A 26086-nucleotide genomic window follows, 5' to 3' on the forward strand; every position below is an offset into this window, starting at 1 on the left:
GCTGAAGCAACCAAGCAATCACGGCCCTGCCTGTGATTCTTATTGTGTGAGAAAGAGGAAACCTCACTTATTTAAGCCATGACTCTGGGGGTTTTCTGTTCCTTGCAGTTCAGTGCATTCCTAATGGAGTCATCACCCTTTGAAAGAGGGTGGGTAGCCCAGCTGGCCTGGGGAGTCGTGTAGGGACAGCCCTGGCTTCATGGACAGCTGGCCCCTGTGGGTGTGACTTCCTATGGGGAGGAGATGATAGAGTTCCATGCCCCCCAGAGAGTGGACCAGCCCTGACAGCACTTGGAACCTGAGTGCCGGGGGAGTGGGTGCTGTTGGGGGACCCTTGGTGGCTCTGGGAACCTGTACAACAGGCAGTTTGGATTGGGTGTGGCATTTGGAGTTGTCTTTTCTGGAAGGCTCACAGCTACCTGAGCTAGGCCTGACACCACTGATTCACCTGATTGGGAAGACCCGCTGCCAACAGCACCACCGTGTGGCAGAGAGAAGCAACGACTGGCTGGGGAATCTAATCCAGGTCCCCTTTTTTTCCGTGTTTGAAATAGGGTCCCTCTGGGAGTTGGTGGACGGAAGTGGTGGACGATTCCAGGGAAGGCCCTGATTTCCTGCTCACGGACAGGTGTAAGTCCAAGCTAGTTTCCCTACTCAAAGGGAATTCAAAATGTGTACCTTGAATTTGTAGATGATTTATATTGGAAGGCAGAAGTAAGTAGGGCCAGTTTTGGTATTTTCCTTCAGTTCCATTGAAAAACTAAACACCTTCTGTATAGCTGAGCTCATGAGGCTATAGGCACCTCCTGAGGGAAACGGGTTGAGCTGTGAAGACCTTAAGCCTGGACCTCAGGAGGTGAGTGATAGGGCCAGCTGCCCCTGCTCCAGTTCTCAGCCACCACACCAGGCGTGGACGTAGGAGATCTCACAAGAGGAGTCCATCTTCTGCGACTGAGGCCCTCCCACGAGAAACGAGATCAATAACCACCTCTTAATTTGTAGGACACACGTAGCAATTTTTATTCTCACAACATCCCATGAACGAGTCTTATTTTATGCATATTTTGCAAATGAGAAAGCGAAAGCTGAAACAGGAGAAGTGGCTCGACCAAGGTCACACAGCTCCAAACTACTCAAAACTTTGTCTCTTAAAGCTACAAACATTTATTATCTCCCACAGCTTCTGGGGCCAGGAATCCCGGAGCACCTCCGCAGGGTGGGTCTGGCTCAGGGGCTGTTGTGGGGAGTGTGATCGTATCCAAAGGTCCTGCTGGGGCTGGAGGATCCACTTCCAAGTTCACCCCAGGGGCTGCTGGCAGGAGGCCTCCGCTCCTTGCCTGTGTGCCTCTCCATTGGGTGCTCTTCACGCCTCCTGGCTTCCCCAGTGAGAGTGAGAGTGAAGGAGGGAGAGCCAGAGCAGGGCAGGTTGGGGACACTTTGATGTCTTCTATAACCTAACCTCGGAAGTGACACACCATCACTCCTGCCTCACTTTGTTGGTCACCCAGACCAATCCTGGTGTGATGTGGAGGGCGCTACATGGGGGTATGAGTACAGGAAGTAGGGATCGCTGGGGCCATCCTGGAGGTGAGGGACCTCACAGAACCTCCTCCAGCTCCTCCAGCTTCAGCCTTTGGCCCTTAGGATAAGATTGATGAAGTCCCCTTTGGGGTAAAGTTGCCAGATTTAGCAAGTAAATATATAAAATGCACAGTTAAATTTGAATTTCAGATAAATATAAATAATTTTTTAGTTTTGCCTGGCAACCCTACTTTGGAGGAGAGGAATAGGTGACCCCAAGGGGACCCTCTAGGGAAGGGCTGAGATCTGGGGCCTTGGGGTAGCCCGTGTGAGCTGATGGGCTGACCTCTGGCCTAGGTAACTGCTGGGCCCAATCCTCCTACCCTAGTCCTCAGCTCCCCACAGGGACCCAGACAGAGTGGCCGAAGCAGAAAGAGCTGGGAAGGACATTCTCAAACATTGGTGCTCCCACCTCTGCCCCAAACCTCCTTCCCCAAGGGGACTGGAAAGGGAGGCTCCTGGGGGCCTCAGAAGCCAAGGCTGAGGGGTTGACAGCTGTAGGAACCAGGCAGTGAGGGCACAGGAGCCCACCTGCTCTACCCCCACCTAGAAGAAGGGGAGGCAAGAAGAGGCCACTGTCTTTTTCACAGAGGGGTCCCAAAAGGCCAGCCTGAATGACATTTTCCCTGGCCCTTGAGCTAGGTTCCTGTTTCCCCCAAAATTGTCCGGCCCCACCCACCAGCCAGTGTCCACTCTCAGACCTTCTCAGTGGCTCCTGTCTTTATTCATTGAGGAGTGGGGCTTTGCCTTTCCTCGTCTTGGGAGGCCCAGCTCATCCCCACCTCCACCGTGCAGAACAACTGGGCTCACGTCTCAGGGCAGGAGTTGCCTCCCTAAAAGGAGCACGTCCTTTCTCGGGCACCCCTGTCCACACAGCTCCCTGCCACCCTGAAGGCCCACCCCTGAAGGCGCAAAGCCCCTCCGAAGCTGCCCGGGGAGCTGGGCCAGGCCAGGCAGGGAGGCCCTCTAGATCAGTGTTTCCTAAAGTGTGGTACGTGTACCCCCAGGGATACGGGAAGAGTTTGGTGGGGGTACACGTTGCACCGGAGTTCGGTGGGGATATGCACTGCACCATGCTTAGCTGTGCCTAATTCTACGTTCTCATGAGTACGAGGGGTACTCAGCGTTACGAAAATTATAGAAGGGGTAAACATATGTCAAAAGTTTGGGAAACACTGCTCTAGATGAAACGCTTGTCTTTCTCCAAGTAGGAGAAGGGGTCCCCGGGGAAAGGCTGGGGTGGGGGCTGGTTGTAGGCCCCCTGCAGGAGGATCCAGGCCGTGCCCACCACCATGGTAGGCGTCACCACAAACAGGCAGAGTTGGTCTATTGTGCTGGCTATCCGGTTCCAGCAGTCCTTCTCCTGGGGAGAGGAAAGGGGCAGAGACAGTGGGGTGAGGAGGGCCCGCAGAGCACAGGCCCACACCCCCAGCTGGGGCCCCGTGACAGACGTGTGTCAATGGGTGCCACCTCTGGCTCACAGAACAAGGGGGCCTTCTGCATGTCCCCAGCCAAGGCCCAGGCCCTCCTCTGGCCACAGGCAGGCCTGTCACGCTGTCAGTCCAGGAGACGAAGAGTGGGGCCACAGGCTTTATCCCAGCCACTCAGTGCTGCTGGGAGCCCCAATGGGAACTGGAACAGGGCGTCCTTTTCTCAAGAGAAAACTTTAGAAAAGTTGTGTTGTATTGAACAACCATAGAAGGCTGCCTTTTAAATGCCTGGCTGTGTCTGTAGTATCAGGCTTGGAGTTGAGCAGGGAGAGAAAATGACTGGCAGCTGGGAGAAAGAAGGGACCCTAAGGGATGTCCAGAATGTGAAGACATGTGCCTGTGTGCACACCTGAGTGTGTGCCTGGTCCAGTGAGCTGTGAGGGGGTTCTAGGCAGGGGCTTCCCGTCTCTGTGGGTGGGGCCTGGATTTTGCATCCATTGCCAACTCCTTCCTCTAAGTTGGCATGGGTCTCCGAGAGGAACTGTGGCCCCTTGAGATAGGCTGCCCTCACCAGCACACAACGGGAACACCTGTGCACACCGCTCACTCACCTCATTGTAGTTGTTCTGATCCCTCATGTGGTTGACGATGAAGTTGGCCCCCTCCACAGCTGGCTTCAGCTCACTGAAGAGGTCATGCTGGGCCTGCTCAGAGCCTGCAGGGGGCTGGCCTGAGGAGACAGCCCGAGGCGGGCATGAGCCCTGCCCTCCCCCCTTCCCCACCTCCCATAGAGGGCCACACCCCAAACCCTTGGGACCCACGTGCTGTGGTGAGGCGCCGGGCCAGCCCGTGCCGCTCCGACTGCTTCTCGAACATGAGGTCACTTCGGGACTTGAGCGAGAAGTACTCCTCGGCCTTGGAGATGTAACCCAGGGAGCTGCTCCTCCGGACCAGGGCCCCGGGGCTGGGGCTGTCCTCCTCGGGGAGGGACAAGTGTAGGAGCCTGGGCAGGGTCTCTAGGAAAAGCTGTGGCAGATCAGGGGGGCACGGGAAGGCCATTTAACCAACACGGGTTGCCTTCATCCATCCAAACGCCTGTGACCCCATTTCTGCCTGCCACAAAGTGCCAGGCGGGATTTTACAGATGCACTCAATGGTGCCAACCACCACCCAGATGAGCTATCAAAGGTTATCCCCAAACGGTTCCTTAAGCCTCCCCACATCAGCTCCTTCTCGTCCCCAGAGGGAACCACCGTCCTGACTTTTATCTCTAGCATTTGGTTTTGCCTGCCCTTGAACTTCAAGCAATTGTGCAGCCTGTGCTCTTTTGTGTCTGGCTTCTTACAGGTAACAGTACCCCCGGGAGAGCCGTCCGCGCCGGCGGGCGTGTGTAGCAGCTGTTGGTGCGTTTGCACTGCAGGGAGCACTCGCCCACATGAAGTATCCCAGTGTTGTTGCCCAGACAGCCCTCACCTTCTTGACCCCCTCGGACAGCACGTGGGTGCTGGGCGTGCGGAAGTGGATGTTGAGCACGATGACACAGATCACCACGACCATGGTCACCAGTATCATGCCGAAGAGCAGGAACCTGTGGGCACACGCTCAGCCTGGAGCCTCCAGGGTGTGGCAGGACACGGCAGGGCATGTCAGGGTGATGTGGGGCGGGGCGCGGCGCGGTGGGGGTGGGGTGAGGCGAGGTGGGCTGTGGCCGGGAGGAAAGGGGTTACATACTTGCCGATGAGGGGGACGGCTACGGATGTGGCCGGCAGCCTCTTGGAGATGAGCAGCAGGAAGACAGACTGTGCCAGCAGCACTGAGATTGCCATTGACGTCTTCTCGCCACCTGAGGGAGCCTGGACTTAGCCGTGATCGCTGGTCCCCGAGGACCCCACTGTGGACCTCGCTCGGTTGCTCACAATACCGGGGTGCCCTAATTAGCATAACGGGCTTTGGAGCTAAAGTGACTGGATTCAGATCCCAGCTCTGACACTTACTGGCTGGGTGACCCTGGGTGTGTAGCCTAACCTCTCTGTGCCTCCGTTTTCTCAATTGTTAGATGTTGAGAGGACCAAGTGGGAGAGTATCCTGAGTGCTGGTCACTCCTCCTGGAACCGAGTAAGACCTCAAACACCAGCTGTCACCATTAGCCAATGCCCTGCCACTCAGCCCTCCTAAACCGTAGATCTGTGCGTGTCCCCCTGCACAGTCAGCACCAGAGGAACACCCCACCTCCAGCCCGGCCCTGAGCGGACCATGCGGTGGCCACTGTGGCTCCGGGTCCCAGGCCCTGCCCCAGCACCCTTTTTCTATGCAGTGCACCGCTCACCCTGTCTCAAGCAGGGGCAGGCCTGGGTGGCATTTGTTTCTGGACTCGCTGTGCCTGTCCATAGTAAATATCCCAGAGCCAAGTAAGCCTGGGTGACGTGTGTCCTTCTAGAACTGGTGAGTGGGGATGCGTATCTCCATACCCTGGTTCTCTAGAGCTCCCATGACCGCACGCCCCCTGTCCCCCAATAGACTCAACCACCGATGGCCTCCTGGGTGCCAGACCCACGGCCACATTAGACCTAACTCCTGCTCTGACAACATGCCCCTCATGCCTGGACCCTGGGCAGTGGTGACCCCAGGGAGCTCCCAGGAGGAATGAGAGGCTGGGCTAGGTGGCCATTGCTCCGGTGACGGTGAGGGTGACTGACCGGGAGCTAGGGCCGGCACTGAGGCCGGGTGAGAGACTCACAGTCGGCTGGCAGGTAGAAGACCAGGTTGATCATGAAGGAGATGAGCACGCAGGGCACCAGGATATTGATGATGTAGAAGAGTGGCTTTCGGCGAATGATGAGGTAGAAGGTAATGTCCTGGTGGTTGGGGCTGTCCAGCGGGGCACTGGGGTCCATGTTGATCTTGGCTGGCCGGTGCACTATCTCCCACTCCCCATTCTCTGAGGGCAGCACGCAGACACCTTGGAGTCAGTCTGGGCAAGGGGCTAAGGGGGGGCCCCGGAGCAAGGTGAGGGGCTGGTGGAGTGAGCCCCCTGCACGGGCAGCCAGGCCTGTCTGCAGGGCCCTGAGGGGGGCACTCAGAGGAGGGCTCAGGTCCTGTTTGTGGGCCTTTCCCTGGGGAATGGGTTGGAGATTTCCCAATCTGCAAGGGAGAATTTTTCCTCTGGGATTAGTTTTTGTTTTTGTTGTTGTTTTCTCTTTGGAAAACATAAAAGCTGTGGCCATATGTGGCTCAAATGTGGAGTCTTGGGGATAACAAGGCAGTGAGAGTAAGAACCCCCTCCCCCAAGGTGTGATGGGTCAGCAGATTGTGGGTCCCCTCTGATGGACAGGGGTGACTCCATAAAAGATCTGAGCCTGGCCCTAGCCTGTTCAGCCCTATGGATAGATCATCGACCTGTGGACTGAAAGGTCCCAGGTTTGATTCTGGTCAAGGGCACATGTCTGGGTTGCAGGCTTGATCTCCAGTAGGTGGCATGCAGGAGGCAGCCAATCAGTGATTCTCTATCATCATTGATGTTTCTATCTCCCTCTCCCTTCCTCTCTGAAATCAATCAATATATATATAAAGATCTGAGCTTGGTCACAAGTAGGGAGGGGGTGGAGGAGGTATTGGGAGGGGATGACATACACCTTATCAGGATGACAGTTGAAGCCCCACCATACCCCTGGGTGCTCCAGGACCAAAAGACTAACCACCCCCTCACCTGTCAGCCACATCCATCCCCAGGGACCTGCTCAAACCCGGAGGGTCTTCTGGCCTGGGCAGAGGCTGGAGTGGGCACGGTGTTCAACTGTCTCTGCCTTTGGAACACAGCCTCCCAGCCGCACTCCTTTTCCTCTCAGCGTGCTGGATTGGTGGTGGCGGCGGTGGTGGTGATGGTGGTGGTGGTGGGGTGTGTGTGTGTGTGTGTGTGTGAGGTGTGGGTGCACAGACGAGCATCTCGGCAGTGTCGGTGTGACTGTATGTGTGTCTGTCGGGCAGGTCCTGAGGGGCCTGCCCACCCGCCCACCCGCCAGCTGCCGCTCCCAGCACCTGTGAAGCCCTCGGGGTCGATGATGATCCACTCCACAGGGTATGAGCGCTGGTCTTCTTCCTCCTGCTTCAGGCTCAGGGTGATCTCCTTGGCTGTGTACTTGAGCGAACTGGGGAGGGCAGTGGGTAGAGGGTGGTTCTCAGCCACGGGCCGCTGAGATGCCCCAGGGTCAGAGAGGCCATTGTGGGGGAGGGGAGCTCTGCTTGAAGGTGGCCCCGGCAGGGTGCCCTGGGGGGAGGGGTGGTTGGAGCAGTGGGTGCACCTGAACTTGAGGGAGCAGTTCTGCCAGTCAAAGGGGAAGTAGGTGACGGAGATGGGACAGGAAGAGCGGAAGATGGCGGGCGGCAACCAGAACACTTGGCCTGACGGAGAGACCAGCACGTTGCAGGCGTAGGAAATCTTGAAGGTGCCGTCATTGCTGGGGACAGGGACAAGAGCCACAGTGAGCATGGGCCAGTTTCCAAATGGCAGGGTTGGGGAAAGCAGAGGAGGGAGGGCAGGTGGGGCTGGAGGGGGAGGCTCAGGATATTTAAGGAAGGGAGGTCGAGTGATGAGGGGAGGCCAGGGAGGGCCGCAGCTCTACTTGTTCTCCAGCACAATCTCTGGGAGCCACAGCATGTCAGGGGGCAGACGCAGGACGCTGATGTTCCCAAAGTCCTTGGCATCCCACTGCAGCCGGCTGTCCATCCAGCCCTGGAGGCAGACAGGAATGCCAGCAGTGGGTTCTGCTATTGTCCTGACCCCTTCACTCCCCCCAATTTCCCTGAGGGAAGGCAGGGCAGGGTCTAGGGCTGTGACAAACGAGGTTTGGAGAGGTGGGTATGGAGGGGGGACTCGGGTCTGTCATGTAGGACGCACACTACACAACTAAAGGAACATTATTCCCGTTGTGGATCTAGGAGACGAATGCCAATGTTATGATCTTCTGACAGGTGGCAGAGGGTGTCTCCTAATAAAATCAGGGTAGTGACAATTTCCCACAGATGAAGAATCCCAGTCCACCCATAGGCTCTGGCTGGGCTGGTGGCTGCACTAGGCGGGCAAGGGCAACTGGCAGGGGTTCCTCTGCAGGCAGGAGCCAGCGCCGCCCGCAGGAAATGTCTGAGGCAGAAGCGGGCACAGGGGAGCCTAGGCCCTGCCCCCTCTCCGAGCCCCCTGCTCTGAGTGGGGTGTTCTTACGTGCTCAATCCACACGTTAGTGGTGAGGGTCTCCTCGACTTCTTTCTGTAAGCAAACAGGAGGGCTGCACCATTCCTTCAGCTGCAGGCATTCACCAGGCACCCAGGGGAATCCAGGGCAATTGGCCTGACCAAGCTCCTACCCCAAGCACTCAGGAGTGGGCGGGCAGGGCAGGGAGCAGGGAGGACACAAGGCCTCTGAAGTGTGTCATGGGGGTGATACGGGGGCGCAGCTGGAAGGGAGGGGTACCAGCCTGAGGGTCTGGGGGCAGAAATGGCACCAAGAGAGGAGCTGCCACAGGCCACCCCTCGGCCTTGAGCTCGCCTCGTGGCCATCCAGACCGGGAGAGAGCCAGGCCTCAAGGAAATTGTCCCTGCCCTCCAGCCCCCAGCCCAGCCACGGAGGGGCCGCTCACCAGGGAAATGAGGTTGGAGAGGGTGAGGGCCAGGGAGACGTCCACACTGTCCTCTTTGCGAGCCACGGGCCGGAGCTCTTTGTTGTAGGCCTTCTCCGTAAACAGGTACCGGATCAGCCGCTCCTCCTCGTTTAGACCCCAGCAGCCTGCGCACCGTTGGGGACAGGGACGGGTGTGGGCAGGGGCCCAGGAGTGGGGCCCTGGTGGTCGGTCCTCCAGGGAGAAATGGCAGTGGGAGTGGGGAGGGGGCCGTGAGGGGACGAGGCTTTGGGGGAGCTGGGTGGGATGATGCCCAATCTTACCACAGACAACCAGGGCGGCCAGCAGTCCCAGCGTTAACACCGGCCCCGCCATCCTGTCTCCCCAACTAGGTCCTGCATCTGCTGCTGTGCACTGGGCTGCGGAATGCGGGTGAGTGGCAGAGGGGACAGGTGCAGCGTGGGGGTGGAGGAGCTGAGGAAAGAGGCAGCCGGAAATGCAATCCGATGCCTCTGTGCTCTGCTGTAGGGCAGAGATCCCGGGGCAGGTGATGAGGGGGTGAGGATAGGAACTGGCTAGCAGGGCAGGAGCCCAAGGACATGAGGCAAAGATCCCGGGCTAGGAGTCCCCACAGCTAGCCAATGGGGTGAGGGCTGGGTGGAGGCACTGGACACGGTGGACGGTGCTGGTCGGCCACGGAGTGGCGATAAGCAGGTCAGCTGCCATTTCTTGGGTGGCAGACAGGTCTGCTCAGATGGGGGCTTAGCAGCGCTGTCCTCTGTCTTTGTGACTTCTGCCAACTGCTTCTGAAGGCTGGGCCTGCCCCGCAGGGGCCCACTCCCAGAGAGCTGGCGTCCGCCATCCAGTTCCCTCCCCACAAAAGCTCCAGCATTGTCTCTGCACCTCATAAATAACGTTTATTAAAGCAGCTGTGATTTTCTGATGACACCTCTGGGAAGACATGTGGGTCCCCGGGCCCAGGACCCCACCCCACCCCTCACACCTGGGCAACTGCAGCTCCCTGAACCCTCCCAGCCCCTGGGAGCAGGAGGTCCTAACCAGAGGCTGGGGGTGCAGACATGGCTCATGGCTATCTGGCTGGAGGAACCTGAGGGCCCTGTGGGTGCTGCCCCCCAGCTCTGCCTCACACCCACTCAGGCTCCCTGGGGCTCTGCCTTGGCCTGAGCAGCCAAGCGGAAGGCCTGCAGGGCCTGCACCAGCAGCCTGGGAAGGCTTCGAGCCAGAGTGGCTGGCTCCAGGCCCACCAGGCCCCCAAAGACCACACGCCGGTCTCCCAAGCCAGCCCGAACCCAGGCTCGGAAGAGCCCTGTTATCGTCTTGGAGCTCAGATCGGCCAGGACCTGCAGAGGGAGGAGGGTGCTCAGGGGCTCCAATGCTATTCTTTGTCCTCTCCTCCTGGCCCCCCAAACTCTCACCCAAACCCACCCCCTTCCTTTCAGCCCCACAGCCCTACACACTTCCTGCCCCTCCACTCACATCTTCCCTCTCCCAACCACACCTTCATGCCCACCCAGTACCCTTGCTCGCACACAGCTGCCCTTTCTGCTTCCTCTTGGATTCTGCCTCCCCCCACTCCAGGCTGTGGGGGTGAAGCCCTCCCTCCTGCCGGGGAGGGTGCCCGTTCTGTCCCCCTAGGTCTGCCTTCAGAGGCCACTGTGGAGGAGTCGGGAAGCCTGGAGACCTACCTCCTGGAAGTCCATGGCCAGGCGCTCTGGGGGGACCTGAAGGATCCAGGCATGGGTGTCCTGGAGGGTGGCCAACTTCTGCCGCAGGGGCTCCAGGCCAGGGCAGTCTGCAGGAGAGACACCAGCACCTCAGGACCACCTCCCATGCCACAGATGGGGAAACTGAGGCTTAGAGAGGCCAAGTGATAACAAAGTCGAGATTTTCTGACACTGATGAGGACCCAAAGCCACAAGTAGCCCCAAAGGGTCATTCCCCTGTTTCAGGGGAGGAGTAGAGAGGGTCTGCCCGTTGCCAGGAGAATCCCCTCCGGGCCTCCGCCAGCTCTCGGCTACTCCCCTGGCGACGGCCGGCAGGGGGCGCAATTACCTCGCGAGTCTCCGCGCTGCTCCGGCCTCCGCTTGGGGAATAGGGTCCCTGCAGCCGGTGATTCTGGGAAGACGCAGGATTAGGGGGAAGCCTCAGCCGCCCAGGGGTGGGGCCGGGGCTGGGCTGCCAGGGCTCGGGGTACCTGGGTGCAGCCGCTGCTCGCGGGCGCGTTGCCTAGGAGTCTCCCGGGGCGACGGAGCGGGGCGAGCCAGGGCGCGGGCCCGGCGCCGCATCCCCGGGCTCGGGCCGAACAGCTCCTGGGCGCCCCGCAGCAGCTCCAGCAGCGTGTGCGCCAGCGAGCGCAGCTCTGCGGGCGGGACGGGGTGCGGTTGGCGGCCAGGCGTGGGCGGGGAGGCTCCCTGCTCCCCGGCCCAGCGCGGGGGACGGGACTGACCGCATCGCCGGCGGCGCTGCAGGCATTGCCGATGCGCTAGGGACGCACAGGCGCCCTGGGGCCCGGGGCACAGGCGGGCGTAGAAGGCGCAGGGCGGGGCGGCGTCCGCCGGCGGCTCCTCGGGCGGGTCCCAGGCCAGAAGCTCCCTGCAGCTGGGCTCGCGGCTGGAGGGGGCCGCTGCGGAGAGCGGCGGGGGCTTGCTCACCCCCCCATCCGGCCCCCCAAGTCCTGCCTCGGAGGGAAGCTTTCCCCGTGCAGAAGGGGGCGGGCGGCACGCGGGGAGGACGTGAGCTCGGGCTCGTCCCAGAGCTATTCTACGGGCGGGACGCCGCGGAGGGGACAATGGGAATCCAGCACTCACCGCTCATCTGCTTCTGCAGCCAGTCCCTGAACACGGCCACGCGAGTGTAGACCCCTGGCTTCCCCGGCTCCCCGCATCCGTCCCCCCAGGAGGTGATCCCGTACAGGACCTCTCTGGGGCGGGGTCCAGGCTCAGAGCAGGTGAGGGGGCCTCCAGAGTCACCCTGCGGGCACCAGAGCCAAGAGAGAGGGCACTGCATCGACCCCTCGCCCCGACCCCACTCGTCAGCCTTACAGCTGCAGGATTAGGCAGCTCGGAGCCCTGTTGGGGCTCTTGTACCCATTCTAGCCACGAGGACGTAGAGGCTCAGAGGAAAGTGGGCTGTCCCGCCCCTAGAAAGCAGCCGCCCAGCGCCCTCCAGTCAACTGGGGCTCGTACCTGGCACGAGTCGATGCCCCCGGCCAGGTAGCCGGCACAGAGCATGGTGCTGGGGCGCAGCCCGGGCCCCAGGGCCCTGCGGCACGTGTCTGCGCTGAGCAGGGGCACGCGGGCCTCCCTCACCGCCTCAGCCTCCGGCCCATCTACAGGGGAGCGACGGCGTGGGCTCAGGCGTGGGGGGCAGGGACTCCGTTCAGAGGGTCCCTCCATCCCATTGCACCCCCTTGATCCCTCCCCCTTTGCAAGGTCGGGCAGCGTTTGGCGAAGACAGTTGGGCGTAGGTCTGAGGCGGTGCACACTGGCCTCCCCAGACCCTATTGCTCCTAGGCAAACCCGCGCGGGCCCAGCCCTGCCGGTACCTTCGAAAAGGGCCCCCCAGCCCGCGATGGCGCAGGCGGTGCCGGCGGGGGGCTCCCGGGGTCCCCTGGGCAGACACACGGGGCCAGCTGCCCCCGCCGGGCTCGCCGGCGTCCACAGCTGCACCAGGGCGAGGTCGCTGTGAAAGGTCCGCGGGTCAAACTGGGCAGAGAGGGGCGACGCGGGGTCAGCGAGGTGTGGGGTGGGGGCGCTGCTCCAGCTCCGAGGGCCTGGGGGCCGCCCTCTCACCTCGGGGTGGGACACGATGCGGTTCACCGGCACCTCCTCCGCTGGCTCCCCGCGGGGCCCCTCGGCTAGCGTCGCCGTCCACAGAAGCTCGTTCGGGGCGCTGCGTGGCGAGCGGCATGTTCCCTGGGGCTCTGCTCCCCGCCCACGGGCAACCCCCAGCCAGCCCACCAGCCCGTCGGTTTCCAGTCCCAGGGCAGGGAGGGCGAGCCCGGAGCGGGCTGAAGGCGCCCCCTGGCGGGAGCCTGGAGGCTGGGAGCTGGGGAGCAGGGCTGCCGCCGCCAGGGGGCAGCAGAGACCGCCGCCCTCGCGCGTGCGGCCCACCCAAGGATCTGGGTGCCCGGGCTGGTCAGAGGCGGGGGGCCGGACGTACCCTGCGAAGCAGTGAGCCGCCGTGAGCACCCAGGACGCCGCCACCAGGACGCCGCCGCACAGGGGCCGCCCGCTGAGCCGCAGCCGCACCAGCCAGGGCCAGGCCCCGGGCCGCGCCGCGCTGCCCCCCACGATGCGGCCACTGGCCCGCGTCCCATTGACCTTCCCCGGGCGCCTCTTGCCACATGGCCCTGAGGGGAGAAAGGTGGAAGTCGTGAGGGACAAGTCCTGGCGTTCTCACCGTCCAGGCCCCTCCCGGGTCCACCTGCTCTCAGCCCCGTCCCCTTGGAACTTGTTTTCAGCCTCACCTGGCTCAGGTGGGTCCTGGAGCAGGGGGTCTTGAGGCCTGGGGTGCCCTGGTCCTGCTGAGAAACAGACCATTTGAGCTTCCCTGCCATCCTCCTGACCTTCCCTCTACCCCACGCTGGGCCCAGCCCTCTCTCTCTCCTGGGCTCCCCTTCTCTTGCCCCCGCCCCATAGCAGTCAGGGTCTGTGCCAGTAGCCACAAACTTCTCACTCTTCACCAAATGAGCTCACACTGTTCCTTCCCCCTGCCCTTGCACACGCGGAGCCCCAAGCCTGGCAGGCAGGCGCTTTCCTCCTAGACCTTCAGACATTGTCCCGTGGCAGCCCCACTCAGCCTCTGTCTCCAAGAGGGAGGCAAGTCAAGGGAGGGCTGGGGTGAGCAGAACAGTCCCAGGCAGTTGGTGCAAGCTCACCTGTGCAGAGGGCGGTGCGGTTGGCACAACTTTGGCACTCATGCAATCTGTGCTGCATCTCCATCGCCACTAGATTTACGGCCCGCTGGGCGCTCCTCCGGGCGACCTGCAATGCCTTTGTCCCCTGGGCTGACAGAGCTGCGGGGACATGGGGACCGTGATGCCTGGTGGGGAGGAGCTGTGGGCTTGTCCTCCATGCCCCGGCTCCAAGCCCTGCCTTGGGAGACCCGCAGGGAAGCAGGCTGGGCTTCTGAGCGCTGGGGTGGAATGGGAGGAGACAGAGCCCTAAGGCCCCAGGGCCCAGCACTCCGAGCCAATGGTTCTGGATTCTCAGCCCAGTATATTGCTGTCATTCAGCTGGGCTGGAATCTTTTTGGTTAATCCTCACCTGAGCCTGTTTTTCCATTGATTTCCAGAGAGAGTGGAAGAGAGAGGGTAAGACAGAACTATCGATGTGAGAGAAACACATCGATTGGTTGCCTTCGGCCCGAGCCCCAACCTGGGCTCTGGGAAGGGAAGAGCCTGCAACCAAGGTACCTGCCCTTGACCACACTCGAACCCGGGACGCTGTGGTCCACAGGCCAACGCTCTATCCACGGAGCCAACCTGGCTAGGGCTGGGCTGGAATCTTGGAAAAGGGCATTTCCTTGAAAACCTCGAAGGAAAAGCAGTTCTCTGAAGGTTCAGATATCACAGAACTCAGATGTATTGACTCAAAACGACTGTGGTTGAATTGCCCACCGTCAGGCCCAGAGAGCCAAGGGTAGGCTCTCTCCTCCCGGCTCACCTTCCCTGGTGCACACCCTCGCTGGCTCCCCTTCCCTTTCCATCCTCATCTCCCCCCTCCCTCTCCTACCTGTGTTCCGGGCCCTTCTCCCAGCAGGGTGGGCAGAAGAAGCCAGAGGTCCTTGTGAATGCAGGTGGCAAGCTCATGTTCCTCTGCCCGGGACCCACTTCCGCTCTGCTCCTCCCTCCTTGGCCGCTCCCTCAGACCCCCCGGGGCTCACCTTGCAGGGTGCTGAAGGGCAGGCGCATGTACAGTGGGTGCCCCTGGGCACATGGTGGACCTGGGAGGGGCAGCAGCAGCAGCAGCAACAGCAGAGCCAGCAGCATGGTGACCAGGAGCCGGGGCACTGGCCCTGTCCTATTTTCCCCTCGGGGTCCACCCTCCAGGTGCTTATCCTGTGGCGCCTGCCTTTCTGTCCCTGAGCACTGAATTCAAGTCCCTCAAACCATCTGGCCCTATTTCTCTTACATCAAAGCTACCGTTTCCCTCGGTGGTCCCTCACCTGGTCCTTAGCTCCCGGAGCCCACAGGGGAATGGGGCTGAGGGGCTATATAGAGGAGAGATGGGGGAGGTGCACAGGCGGAGGCCAGGGTTGAGGGAGGGCACCGGGTAGTGGGCTCAGCCCTCACCTTTGAAATTTCGTCATCCGGCTCTGAGGCCCCAAGGCCCCCTTCCCTCAAAGGAGCCCTTGTTTCTGCGGCTCCATCAAAGGGGCCTGGACAGCCCGGAAGAGCTGGCGGTTAGGCTGGGGGCCAGGCAGAGGGGGGCTGATGGGCAGGGGCTGGCCCAGATGGAGGGTCTCCAAGGCTCAGATGGAGGGTCTCCCATCTGCCTCGATTCCCTGAGGCGGTCACAGCTATGCTGGGGGCAGATGATCGTGGGGGAAGGTGGGCAGGGGTTGTCTGAGGGTCCTGGGCAGCCCCAGCCCCTGAGGAGGTGCCTGAGCTCCCAGCTCCTTTGCCCCTAATTGCTTGGCAGCATCCCTCCCTAATGTGGTCATTTCTAACGATGATCAAAGTGCCCTAATTAGTGCCGTGATTGCCCCACTGGGGGCAGCGGGGTGGGAAGCGGCAGAGGCAGGCGGACACTGGAGTGGCCCAGAGAGGAAGGCGGGAGAGGAAAGGCCCCACCAGTGGCCCAGTTTGGGGAGGACGGGCCCCAGCAGCTCCGGACGCTCTCCCAGACCTCCCCGCTGCGCAGGCCCCTCTCCCCCCCTCCCGCCCCCCTGCCCAGCATTGTTCTCAGTGGCTATGGCCCTGATCTGGCAGACGGAGTCTTCTGGAGTCTCATGGGAAGGGCTACAGCTGGGCAGCTCTCATGGGACAGAGTCCCCACCCGGTGCCCTTCTGTACCCCCGAAATGTCCTGGGCCCCCCAAACTAATCCTGACACCCCGGTTCATGCTGGTGACTGCAGGGTGGCTTGGCAGGCCTGGTCCTTTTCCAGAGTGGATTCTGTCCTGGCATCGCTCCAGCCCTTGTTCCTTCTGCACAGGTGAGCGAGCCTCTAACGGGAACCTGCCCCACTTGGTTAGACAGAGGCTCAGACCCGCAATGTTCGGGCTGCGGCTGGGGTTCTGGGGCGCCCCGGCCCAGGCAAGCCAGGGGCAGGCGCCCTTCCTCTCTCCCTGCCAAGGAGCGGAGGGTTAGGGGAGACCCATACGCCACCTGGCCCCAGGGCGGGAAGAAGAGCTTTGCATCAGGCCAGAGAGGGGAGTGTCAGTGGACAATCTGCCAGGAGAAGGTTCCGAACCTGGCGGGTGGGGAGGGCTCAGGATCTGGCTTCACGTTGGGAAGGAAGCTGCCACTCGGGTGGCAAAGGAGCCCCGCCCTGCCCCCTACAGAGAAATGAAATAGTTTTGAATCTGTAACCCGATGAGATGCGAGTCCCCTATCAGCTGGCGAGAGTCCGTGGCCATGTGAGCTCGGCCACTGGTCTGTCTGCTGTCGGGGAGCAGGGCTTGGTCTCCTCCCTGTGCCGTCAGCAACTGGGACAGAGCCTGGCACGCTATTTGCTAAACAAAAGAAGGCATGAGTGATCAGCACTGGCCCCTCTTCCTGCTCCAGGGCTGAATTCCCTGCCTCCTGCCTGCCGACCTCCATCTGCCCAGTTCGAGCCCGAGGGCTCCCCTAACCCGTCAGCTCCCTTTCCGCACAGGGGGGCCCTCCCCATCCATGCCCACGTCCAGGCTGCTGGGTCCCTTCCTCTCCCTTGGAGCGTGGGTCAGTGGGAGAGAAGCGACATTGTCTGGGAAGGCCTGTGGGCACCAATACTTATTTATTTTAAATACGTTTTTATTGACTTCAGAGAGGAAGAGAGAGAGAGAAATAGAAACACAAATGACAAAAGAGAATCATTGATTGGCTGCCTCCTGCATGTCCTCAACTGGGATCAAGCTCACAACCCAGGCATGTGCCCTGACCTGGAATCCAACCATGACCTCCTGGTTCATAGGCCGATGCTCAGCCATTGAGCGCCCTGGTCGGCGGTGTTAGCACTTTACATGGTTATCTCTGAACCTGGGGTAGGAATGTGGCCCCCAGCCCCAGGTGGCAGAGCTGGGGTTTCCTCTCTTCCGCTGTCCCCAAGTTCTTTCCTCTCTGCCTCCCAGTTTATTGGACAGGGTGGGGCAGGAGGACTGTGAGGGTGCCGGAGGGAAGCAGAAGGGACTCCAGAGCCTGTTGGTGACGTCTGCAGCTTCTGGATTCTCGGCCTTCCCTCCAGGCTCCAGGCTCCTGCCTGGGAGGCGAGCTGCCTTGTCGGCCATATGCTGACCTTCCTGCCCTGGCCCTGTGAGGACACAGGCTGTCCCGCCTCCATCCCTCTCCCAGGAGGAGGCAGCCTCGGCCCCCACCTCCCACTTCAGGAGAAGGGCGGGAAAAGAGCTGGGGCCTTTTTGCTGATACCTGTGGAAACCGGGGCAGCCTGTGTCAGGAGGCTCCAGTGGCTGAGCCAGCCCCGCGGCCTCCCCTCTGGCACAGAGCCCGCTCTTGTACTCAGAGGGGGCGCTGGAGGGACCCAGAGCCTCTGGAAGCGGGAAGGAGACCCAGGCACTTGCCACCCAGAGACAGAATATGTCTTTCCAGGTCTCTATGCTTGTCCTCTGGGTGAGGACCTTCCCCTTCCTTCTTTCTCAGAACCCTCCCTTCATTCCAAACCGCCCTGAACGCCCTCGAGCTCCACCAGGAATGGGTAAAAGCCACTGGGCGGAAGATTCACCCAAGAGCAACTGGGTGCTTTATTTCTTAGGTTGAACCATCTGAAATTACCATTCTTTCCATCCAAATGCTCAGATGCAGTAAAAAAAAAAAAAAGCACTGAAACAGTCCTGGCCGGTGGCTCAGTGGTTAGAGCATCGGCCCACCAAACACTAAAGAGTCTTGGGTTTGATTCCTGATCAAGGTGGTTCGGGTTCACTTCCTGCCCTCGGGGTTGGGGTGCAGTGGGAGGCAGCCAGACGATGTTTCTCTCTCACCTCTCTCTCTCTCTCTCTCTCTCTCTCTCTCTCTCTCTCTCTCTCTCTCTCCCTCTTTCATCTCCCGTCACTCTTTCTCTGTCTCTATCTCCCTTCCCTCCCTTCCATTCCCTCTGATAAACAATAGAAAAAATATCATATGAGGATTAACAAGAACAAAAAAGAGCAATAAAACACTTTATTTAAACATGTCAATATTTACACATCCCAGAAATTACATTTTCCCCCCATTTAAACACTATGGAAACTTTTACATAAGGAGGGCATGTCTAGGCAAAATTCTTTCAAGTTGAATATGTACAAAATTTTGAATATCACTGTTCAACCTTGTGATTAAAAGAATCAAACCATCTCACAATTCTGCTTGTTGCTGCTCCTTTTTTAGCATCTTTTGTCTTTCTTTCTTGTGCTATCTCGCCATCAGTTTCTACCCCTTTTCTCAATCTTGCTTTCAGCTGTGTTTTTCTGAAACTTGCTAATTTAACACCTTCAATTTCTTTAAAAAAATATTTTATTGATTTTTTTACAGAGAGGAAGAGAGAGGGATAGAGTTAGAAACATCAATGAGAGAGAATCATCGATCAGCTGTCTCTTGCACACCCCTCACTTGGGATGTGCCCGCAACCAAGGTATGTGCCCTTGACCAGAATCGAACCTGGGACCTTTTCAGTCTGCAGGCGGACGCTCTATCCACTGAGCCAAACCGGTTTTGGCAACACCTTCAATTTCAAATTTCTCCTTTTCCCTGATTGGGGAGAACATGATATAGTTCTCCCCAATCAATATTTTTATTCTTACTGCTTTCACACCTTTCTGATAACATGAGATAATGTTTTTAGGAAACACTGTGTCTTTAATGAAGAGACAGTCTCTCACCTAGACTCTCTGGAGCACATGTGTCAAACACAAGGCCCGCGGGCCAAATCCAGCCCGCCAGGCCTTGCAATGTGGCCCGCACCTCGCTGTCATCACTGCACTCCACTGTCAGTTTATGACATTGTCAGTTTATGACTGTTCAGTAAACCATTCGGCCCGCGATTTAGGCTAGATTTTAGATTTTGGCCCCTTCTCTGATTGAGTTCGACACCCCTACTCTGGAGTCTCGGTGAGAAGGCAGGCGGGGCTAACTCCTGACTCCATTTTGTACTGTGGGGCAGGGCAGAGCTATCCTCCATTTTGTAACTGGACCCTAGCCCTCACCCAACCAATCAGGGTCAGCCAAAGCAGTGACATCACCACCCCTATAAAACCCCTTGACCTGTTGAAGCTCACGCTCTTCCGATCATGCCACCGTCGGTGTGAGTGGGACAGAGCCCATGCTGGCATGGAACAAGCTTTCTGCTATTGCATCAGACTCGGCTCCCTGGTGGTCCTTGGGGATCGAAAAATCTGGGCGTAACACTCGGTTTCCTTTGGTGTTACTTCCATTTATTTTCTTTTGTTAAAATAAAATTATACTGAATAAATTATAGCTAAAATATTCAATCAGATCCCTATAAATCTTAGAGCAATGTTTCTATCATTTTCTCTCTCTGGGCTTCTATCTGCATCAACACAAAAAAAGATTTCCGAAGATGGTGGTTATTCATTAACCATGGCTATTTCCGATAGGGAGATACATTTTTTTTTTAAATACATATTTTATTGATTTTTTACAGAGAGGAAGGGAGAGAGATAGAGAGCTAGAAACGTCAATGAGAGAGAAACATCGACCAGCTGCCTCTTGCACACCCCTACTGGGGATGTGCCCGCAACCAATGTACATGCCCTTGACCAGAATCGAACCTGGGACCCTTCAGTCCGCAGACCGACGCTCTATCCACTGAGCCAAACCGGTTTCGGCAGGGGAGATACATTTTTATGTTGTTTCACTTTACTGTCTTCTCTGTGCTTTCCCACAATGCTCGAGTTCTTTACAACCTGCCTGGCCGGTGTGGCTCAGTGGTTGAGCATTGATCCATGCATCAAGAGGGTGCTGGTTGGATTCCTGGTCAGGGCACATCTGGGCTGTGGGCTCCATCCCCAATAGGGGACATGCAGGAGGCAGCAAATGGATGTTTCTCTCTCACTGCATTTCTTTTTCAACAATGTTTCTATCTTTCTCTCCATTTCCCTTCCTCTCTCTTAAAAAAAAAATAAATAAATAAAACCAACAGGGGGTATGTGTACAATTGCAAAACCTAAAGAGAATGAAGGAACTGTGCAGGTCCTCAAGTAGAAACAATACAAAACCTGTTGATGCAGTATGTTACCCAATAAATATTGATGTCAAAGACTGGTTAAATATAGGCAACTTTGTGTGGTCCCATGTATTACAGTTTCATGAATTATAAACCTTTATAATAACGGTTTGAGACAGGTGTTACCACACCCATTTTACAGGTAAGGCCATTGAGGCTCATGGAAGTTGAGTGATATGGCCAAGACCACATCACTAGAAACGAGAGGAGTCAAAAACAATTCTTCCTGTGGCTGAAGATTGTACCCTTGACCTCCACCCAGACCTGCCTCCTGAGTCCCAGATGCTCCTAAACTGTCCCAACCTGTTGGGGTTTTTGAGGGCTTGACACAAAGGTCAAATGTTCTTCTTAAAGGGGTGAAGTGTTTGCCTTGCCCTTAAAGGGGGGTGGGGAGGTGGAGTGGCTGTGGTAGCAGCTGGGGCTGGAGGTGGGGGTCTGCAAATGTGAGACAAAGCAGATGGTGAGAGACCAGGGGCCCGGAGGGGTTGAAGTGAGGAGGAAGAGGAGAAACCAGGACCACAGAGACCACACAAGTTTCTCCAGCATCTATGCTGCACTTCCAGTCGGCCGTACTTCCCAAGAACCCTGAGATCTGGGGGGCCAGTGGGGTGGGGGCTTCAGCCACTCTTTCTGAGTCCAGCTGCCAGGAATGGAGTGTGTGTGGGAGGGTGCACACACACACATACACAAGGGACTACTCGGCAAGGCCTCATCACCCTCCAGCTGGGCATATCGGTCCCTGCCCAAAGCTCCAGGTCCCATCACACAGGGGTCAGCAGAGGCCAGCGGCTAGGGCAGGTGGGGACCAGAGGCAAGGGAGTGGAGGATGGAGCCAATTATGGCAGTGAATAAGGCATAAACAAGGTGCTTTGCCTGCTTGCAGCCACCGCCTCCTTTGAGCACACACACACACACACACACACACACACACACACACACACGCATGCACGCACACAGCCCATTTGCAGGGTAATGGCTTTGAGACAGCAGGAATTATCTGCAGCATTAGAGGCAGCCAAGCTGGTTGGGAAGGGGCGGGAGCACAGGCCGGGTCTGGGGGCACTAAAAGAGGAAGCAGGTGCCCATGGGCTAGGACCTGGGCCCTCGGGGGTGCTGTAGGGATGGGAGGCATGCTGGGGATTGCAAAGAGCTTGGTGAGGGTCAGGGTCAGAGGGACAGCCTCTGTGCCCTGGTGTCCATAGCCCTTTCCTCCCTGCTAACATGGCCCAGAAGTAGACAGAGAACCAGGAGCACTGACTCGGGACCTGAAATCACTGCTGAGCAGCTCCCTCCCTGTCCTGGCTTCAGGACTGTATCCTGCTGACAGCCTAGAGGGGCTCAGGGTGACAAAGGGCCCAAAGGGAACCCCAGGAGGAGGATGTGTGCTGTGGGTTTGGTGAGGGGGGCGGCAGAGTTGGAATTAATTGATAGTTTCCCTCTGTGACTGTGTGGGAATGAGGGCCAGGGAGGAGGGGGTTTGAGAGGGAGCACTCCCCCTTCCCCCAGGACAGGCAGCTGAAAAGAGCCACCTGGTGTTCACAAAAGGCCTCTGAATGCCTGCTCCAGGCTGAAGACCTCCCTTGTCCTTCCTCAGTCAGCTAGCTTTGGTAGGGGCAGCAAAGACCCAGTAAAGGAAGTAAACTGGGTGTCCCAGGCTGCTTGGAATCCCAAGGTCGTGGTGATGTGGGGGTGGGGCTGATTCCTGGGTCCCCAGTGTCCCAGCCCCGGGCTCAGCCAGGCCTGCTGTCAGTTGTGGGGGTGCTGGCAAGTCATGCCTGTCAGCCTGACAGTGCAGCCAGGCTCTGTGACTCTGGCAGCAAGCAGAGCATCCTGCCCACCTGCGGGCACACCCGGATTGCATTTGCTGAAATAAATTGCTGGAGGAAATAAATCCTGCACCCATGATTAATGGGAGACAGGGAGGCAGGCAGCCGCCACAGAGAGCCGCTGGGGACGCTGGGGAACAGAGTGACAGTCGGGCACAGAGCCAGCGCAGCCCTGGGCTTCTGGGAAGGGGCGCTTGTCACTTCGCAGCTGCTGGAGGCACTGTGGCCCTGGTGCTGCTTATAGGGAGCTGAGCCTATAAGCCCACAAGGCCCCCAGCGTGGCTCCCCAGTATGGCTGGTGGTGCGGAGGGGGCCAATCTGAAGCTTGCGGTGCCCCTGAAAGGGCCTGACTGCTTCTGGTGATTGGGGGTGGGGGAGCCATGGGCCAGACAGGGAAGTGAAGCCAGGGGTTCAGGAGGAGCAACAAGGGCTCAGGAGAAAGGACTTCCCTGCTGGCCAGCGGTGAGTCACTTCCCATCTCTGAGCTCAGTCTCCTCCTTTGTTCAGTGGAGCTAGTTCCAGTGCCTCCCTCCAAGGAGGTTGACAGGCACAGCGGGGCCTCCCAGGCAAAGCTCCTGTAAGGGGGCAGGGCACACAGGGGGCTGTCCTAGCCAACAAGGGGTATTCATTATCTCTGATGTGCCAGGAGCTTATAGGCTGGAGTAGGCAAATACTGAAAAAATAATAATGACATAATACATAAATCATTGCTATTTCTGGGGTGATACAGGGAGAAGGGTTATAGTCTGGAGGTCAAAGTAGGCCTCCTGGGGGCACTGACTACAACTGGATGTGTGGGAAAATCCAAAAGTTAGGCAGTACACTCCATTGGCAAGGGGCTGAGAAACAGTCTCATCACCGCTGGGGGAGTGCCCAGTGGTTCAAGTGCCATGCAGGGAAATTTGCATTACCTGCTGAATGCCTACCTGAATTATAAACACCCTCATTCAGTAACCAGTACTCCCACTCAGGGCATTTTATCCTACCGTGCTGTATAAAAGCATGCTTATGAAATGAGGGATATACAAAGATGTTCTCTGCCACATTGTTAGTAAGAGTGAAAAAGGAGCAACCACCCAGTCACTCATCAAGAAAGAACTGAGCCCTCGGTGGGTGGCTCAGCTGGTTAGAGCATCATTCCGATACACCACGGCTTCGGGTTTGATCCCTGGGCAGGGGATATGCAAGAATCAACCAATGAATGCATAAATAAGTGGAACAACAGACCGATGTCTCTCTCTCTCTCAAATTAATAAAAATACATAAATCAAAAGAAGGAATTGAATTAAGAGAACGGTATACAGACACACCATGGAGGACTATGCAGCTGTAAAAGAGGAACAAGGACTTTGCTTATGACATGGGTGTCAAGATAGATTTAGTGAAAACAAAATGCAGAGCCGTGTACACAGTTTACTACCTTTTGAGGAAGAAAGGATAAAAAGTAGAAGCATAGATTCTTATTTTCTTTAGAAAACTACACAGAAATGAATAAAAGTGGCCTCTTGGAGATATGTGGAAGGGTGGGGAGGAAATCAAGTGAATGGGAACAGGGTGGTAAACGATTTTTTATTTTGGATGTATTTTCTATTAAATTGAAAAAAATTATGTATTGATTTTACACGGAGAGAGAAACAGCAATTTGTTGTTCCTCTTATTTATGCTTCTTGCCCTGACGGGGATTGAACCCACAACCTTGGTATGTGGGGATGATGCTCTTACCAAATGAGCTACGTGGCCAGGGCCTAAAGAAGTGATTTTGTTGTTTCTTGTGTGTGTGTGTGTGTGGGGGGGGGGGGGGTGGAGAGCAAAGGGCTCCATGAAGAAGCCAGACGCACAGGGGTGGGTAATTGGTCAAAGTTACTAATTGATTCCAGGCCTGCCCTCGAGCTGGGTGCCCGGGAATACTTATTTAAGGCTGACCCATTCAGAACAAACCAGATTTGGGAACAGTAGTTCATGAACTTCAGGGACCAGAGGGTCAGGAGAAGTGACTTGCTCCTGGTGTGGTCCCAGCCAACCCCAGACTCAGGGCTAGATGCTTGCAGGAAGGCCGAGGCCATGGGAGGGGCCTAAGGGAGGGACCCAGCAGAGGACTCAGCTAGAGCAGTACCTGGGACAGAGCATCTGGTGGAACATCTGCCACGCGGTGGCGGGGGAGAGGGATGTTTAGGAGAGAGAGAGAGAGAGAGAGAGAGAGAGAGAGAGAGAGAGAGAGAGAGAGAGAGAGAGAGAGAGAGAGAGAGAGAGAGAGAGAGAGAGAGAGAGAGAGAGGTGCTTGTTCCGGGGCTGCACAGCATACCCCCCCTTCTACCCCCAGGAGGCCCCTCCTCCTCACGGAGCAGACCTAGCGGGTCTGGGGACATGAGGATCGAGCAGGCGTGGGGCGCCTCCTGGTGGCGCTCAGTGAGACACGCAGGCCTTAAAGGTCCGGGAAGGCGGGGGTTGAGTCTTCAGGGAGGCATGGGGGACTAAGTAAAATATAGGATTGCCCAGTTGGGACAAGGGATTCGAACCCCGGCGATTCAGAGGGAAATCTTAGGACTTCTCTTAGATCTCAGTGACTAGCTCCCCCCTGTTACCGCCCCCACCCCCACCCCCCAAGGGCTGTGGGAGTCTCTTTCAGAAGCACCACCGCATGGCGACCCCGCCTGCCCCCAGCAGGGCACAGCCTATTCCGTGCGAGCGTCCTTCTGGGCTCCTGGGTTTCTAGCAGTGAGGCTCCTGCCCCACCATGATCTTCCCACGCCACCCCCCTTTTCTAAGGCAGCCCCTTTGTTTTCTGAATGGCCCTCGCCTGCTCAGGCACAGCCCCGGGGCAGCTTTGGCCCCTGTGTGACCCTGCCTGAGAAAAGTGGGGCCAGCTACATAATCTGCAGGGCCCCTTGTTCAACAATTATTAAGGATGTCAAGTTGGCAACGGTAGGGAGATAAACCAAGCAGGTGTCTAAGTGGGGCATCCAAGAACCTGAGTGGGACCAGAAGCCAGGGCAGCAGGCCAAGGAGGTGCTGGAGGGAGAGGGTGCAGAGGGCCTGGGTCATTGGGCTGCGGACCTTTACTCCAGGCAAGAGACCCTAGGCCTGGGATTTGCCCCTCGCCCCATCTTTGTGTCAGTATTTCTACTCTGGGGGGCTCCCAGACCCTTCCTGTTGCAGACCTGTCTTGCCCTGCCGCCTGTGCATGGATGCACACACACCTGGTCAGAGAGGTCGTTAGGACAGAGGCTGGGTCGTCGGAGCAGGCCACTGTGAGCTTTATTAAGTGATTACATGCTCTGGCTCCATTAAGCCTACAGGTGTGTCCATTTGCAGCTGAGGATCCTGAGGCATGGAGAGGTTGACGGCTTACCAAGGTGAGCCAGGGTTCCAGGTCTGAGCAGGAACCACTGGGGAGATTTGCAAGGCCCCAGAACAGAGACTTGCTCTAGGTCATCTAGCTTACAGGTCATGGCTGAGACCTAGAGGAAATAATATAATGGTAGCTTGTGAAGTTCACGGAACCATTGGCATGTGCCAGGCCTGTTGTAGGCGTCCTATAGGTACTGACCCAGGGATCCCTCACAGAAGCTTCACGCACTTTACAGACTGGGACAGTGTGAGGCCCAGCGAGGTCACACAACAGAAAGGTGAAGCCAGCAGCTGAATCCCGGCAGGCAAGGTCTGCTGTCTGAGCCAGTGCATGGTGCCTCTCCGAGGGTGCCAGAGAAGGCTGAATGTGGGGACAGAGGAACAGGCTGTCTCACCATCTGTTTGGGGTTCATCTCTACCCCATTGTGCTCTCTCCTGGCCCATCTCCTCTGAGCCACACTGTCTCTAAGTTCTGCCCTGGCCCCATCTCCTGCTCCTCCAGAGCCCCACCCCAGCTTGCAGCTGGAACCTGCTCTCAGTGCTGGTCCCTGTCCTCATTCCCCCTGAGAGGTCTGGCCCCTCTCCTCCAGCCTAGGGAAGGGTGCTGTCCGTGTGTCCATCAGTTGGCCTAAGCCAGTTTCAACAGGACCACCATCTCCACCCAGAGTCCTCCCCACCCAGAGTCCTCCCCACCCAGAGTCCTCCCCGCCCAGGAGGCTCAGGATCAAGCAGAGGGACATCAAAGACCAAAGCCAGCCTTGAAGCCGGGCCTCCAGCCTGGCCCTCCCTGGAGACTGGATCCCCCTTGGTGACCCCACCCTGTGTGAGTAGAGGCATCGTCCCTCTCTCCATCCTCTCCCGGAGTCCTTGTTTGTCTCTCTGCCCCAACTC

General features: G+C 58.0%; 2 protein-coding genes across 2 annotated transcripts; both read right to left on the bottom strand.

The window, feature by feature from the left end:
• Positions 1–991: 991 nt before the first annotated feature.
• On the bottom strand, positions 992–9196 carry CHRND (cholinergic receptor nicotinic delta subunit). Its single transcript, XM_084892388.1, has 12 exons — positions 8944–9196; positions 8642–8787; positions 8227–8271; positions 7631–7740; positions 7310–7465; positions 7047–7156; positions 5749–5949; positions 4743–4854; positions 4485–4599; positions 3833–4037; positions 3623–3741; positions 992–2944 (listed from the first exon to the last, which is right to left on the bottom strand). Exons 1-12 carry the CDS (start codon positions 8993–8995, stop codon positions 2762–2764), a joined length of 1554 nt encoding a protein of 517 aa, XP_084748514.1. The 5' UTR covers positions 8996–9196; the 3' UTR covers positions 992–2761.
• A 359-nt stretch (positions 9197–9555) lies between these two features.
• Positions 9556–14633, bottom strand: PRSS56 (serine protease 56; the record flags this gene model as incomplete). Its single annotated transcript, XM_084891415.1, has 13 exons — positions 9556–9981; positions 10327–10433; positions 10694–10756; positions 10836–11000; positions 11088–11264; positions 11449–11611; positions 11827–11969; positions 12186–12345; positions 12433–12532; positions 12803–12992; positions 13110–13163; positions 13551–13658; positions 14528–14633. 13 exons carry the CDS (start codon positions 14631–14633, stop codon positions 9775–9777), a joined length of 1743 nt encoding a protein of 580 aa, XP_084747541.1. The 3' UTR covers positions 9556–9774.
• Positions 14634–26086: the final 11453 nt, after the last annotated feature.

The sequence above is a fragment of the Pipistrellus hanaki genome (genome assembly GCF_964339955.1).
Source record: "Pipistrellus hanaki genome assembly, chromosome: 8".
In the NCBI taxonomy this organism is placed as follows: domain Eukaryota; kingdom Metazoa; phylum Chordata; class Mammalia; order Chiroptera; family Vespertilionidae; genus Pipistrellus; species Pipistrellus hanaki.

Bases quoted from the DNA above. Each gene is read 5' to 3' on its own strand.
- CHRND (XM_084892388.1), bottom strand. From the start codon at position 8,995: ATGGCGGGGCCGGTGTTAACGCTGGGACTGCTGGCCGCCCTGGTTGTC. The intron at 8,272-8,641 runs GTGAGCGGCCCC...GTTTGCTTACAG, and splicing joins TCTCCAACCTCATTTCCCTG to AAAGAAGTCGAGGAGACCCT. The intron at 3,742-3,832 runs GTGGGTCCCAAG...CTGTCTCCTCAG, and splicing joins CCGGCGCCTCACCACAGCAC to GCCAGCCCCCTGCAGGCTCT.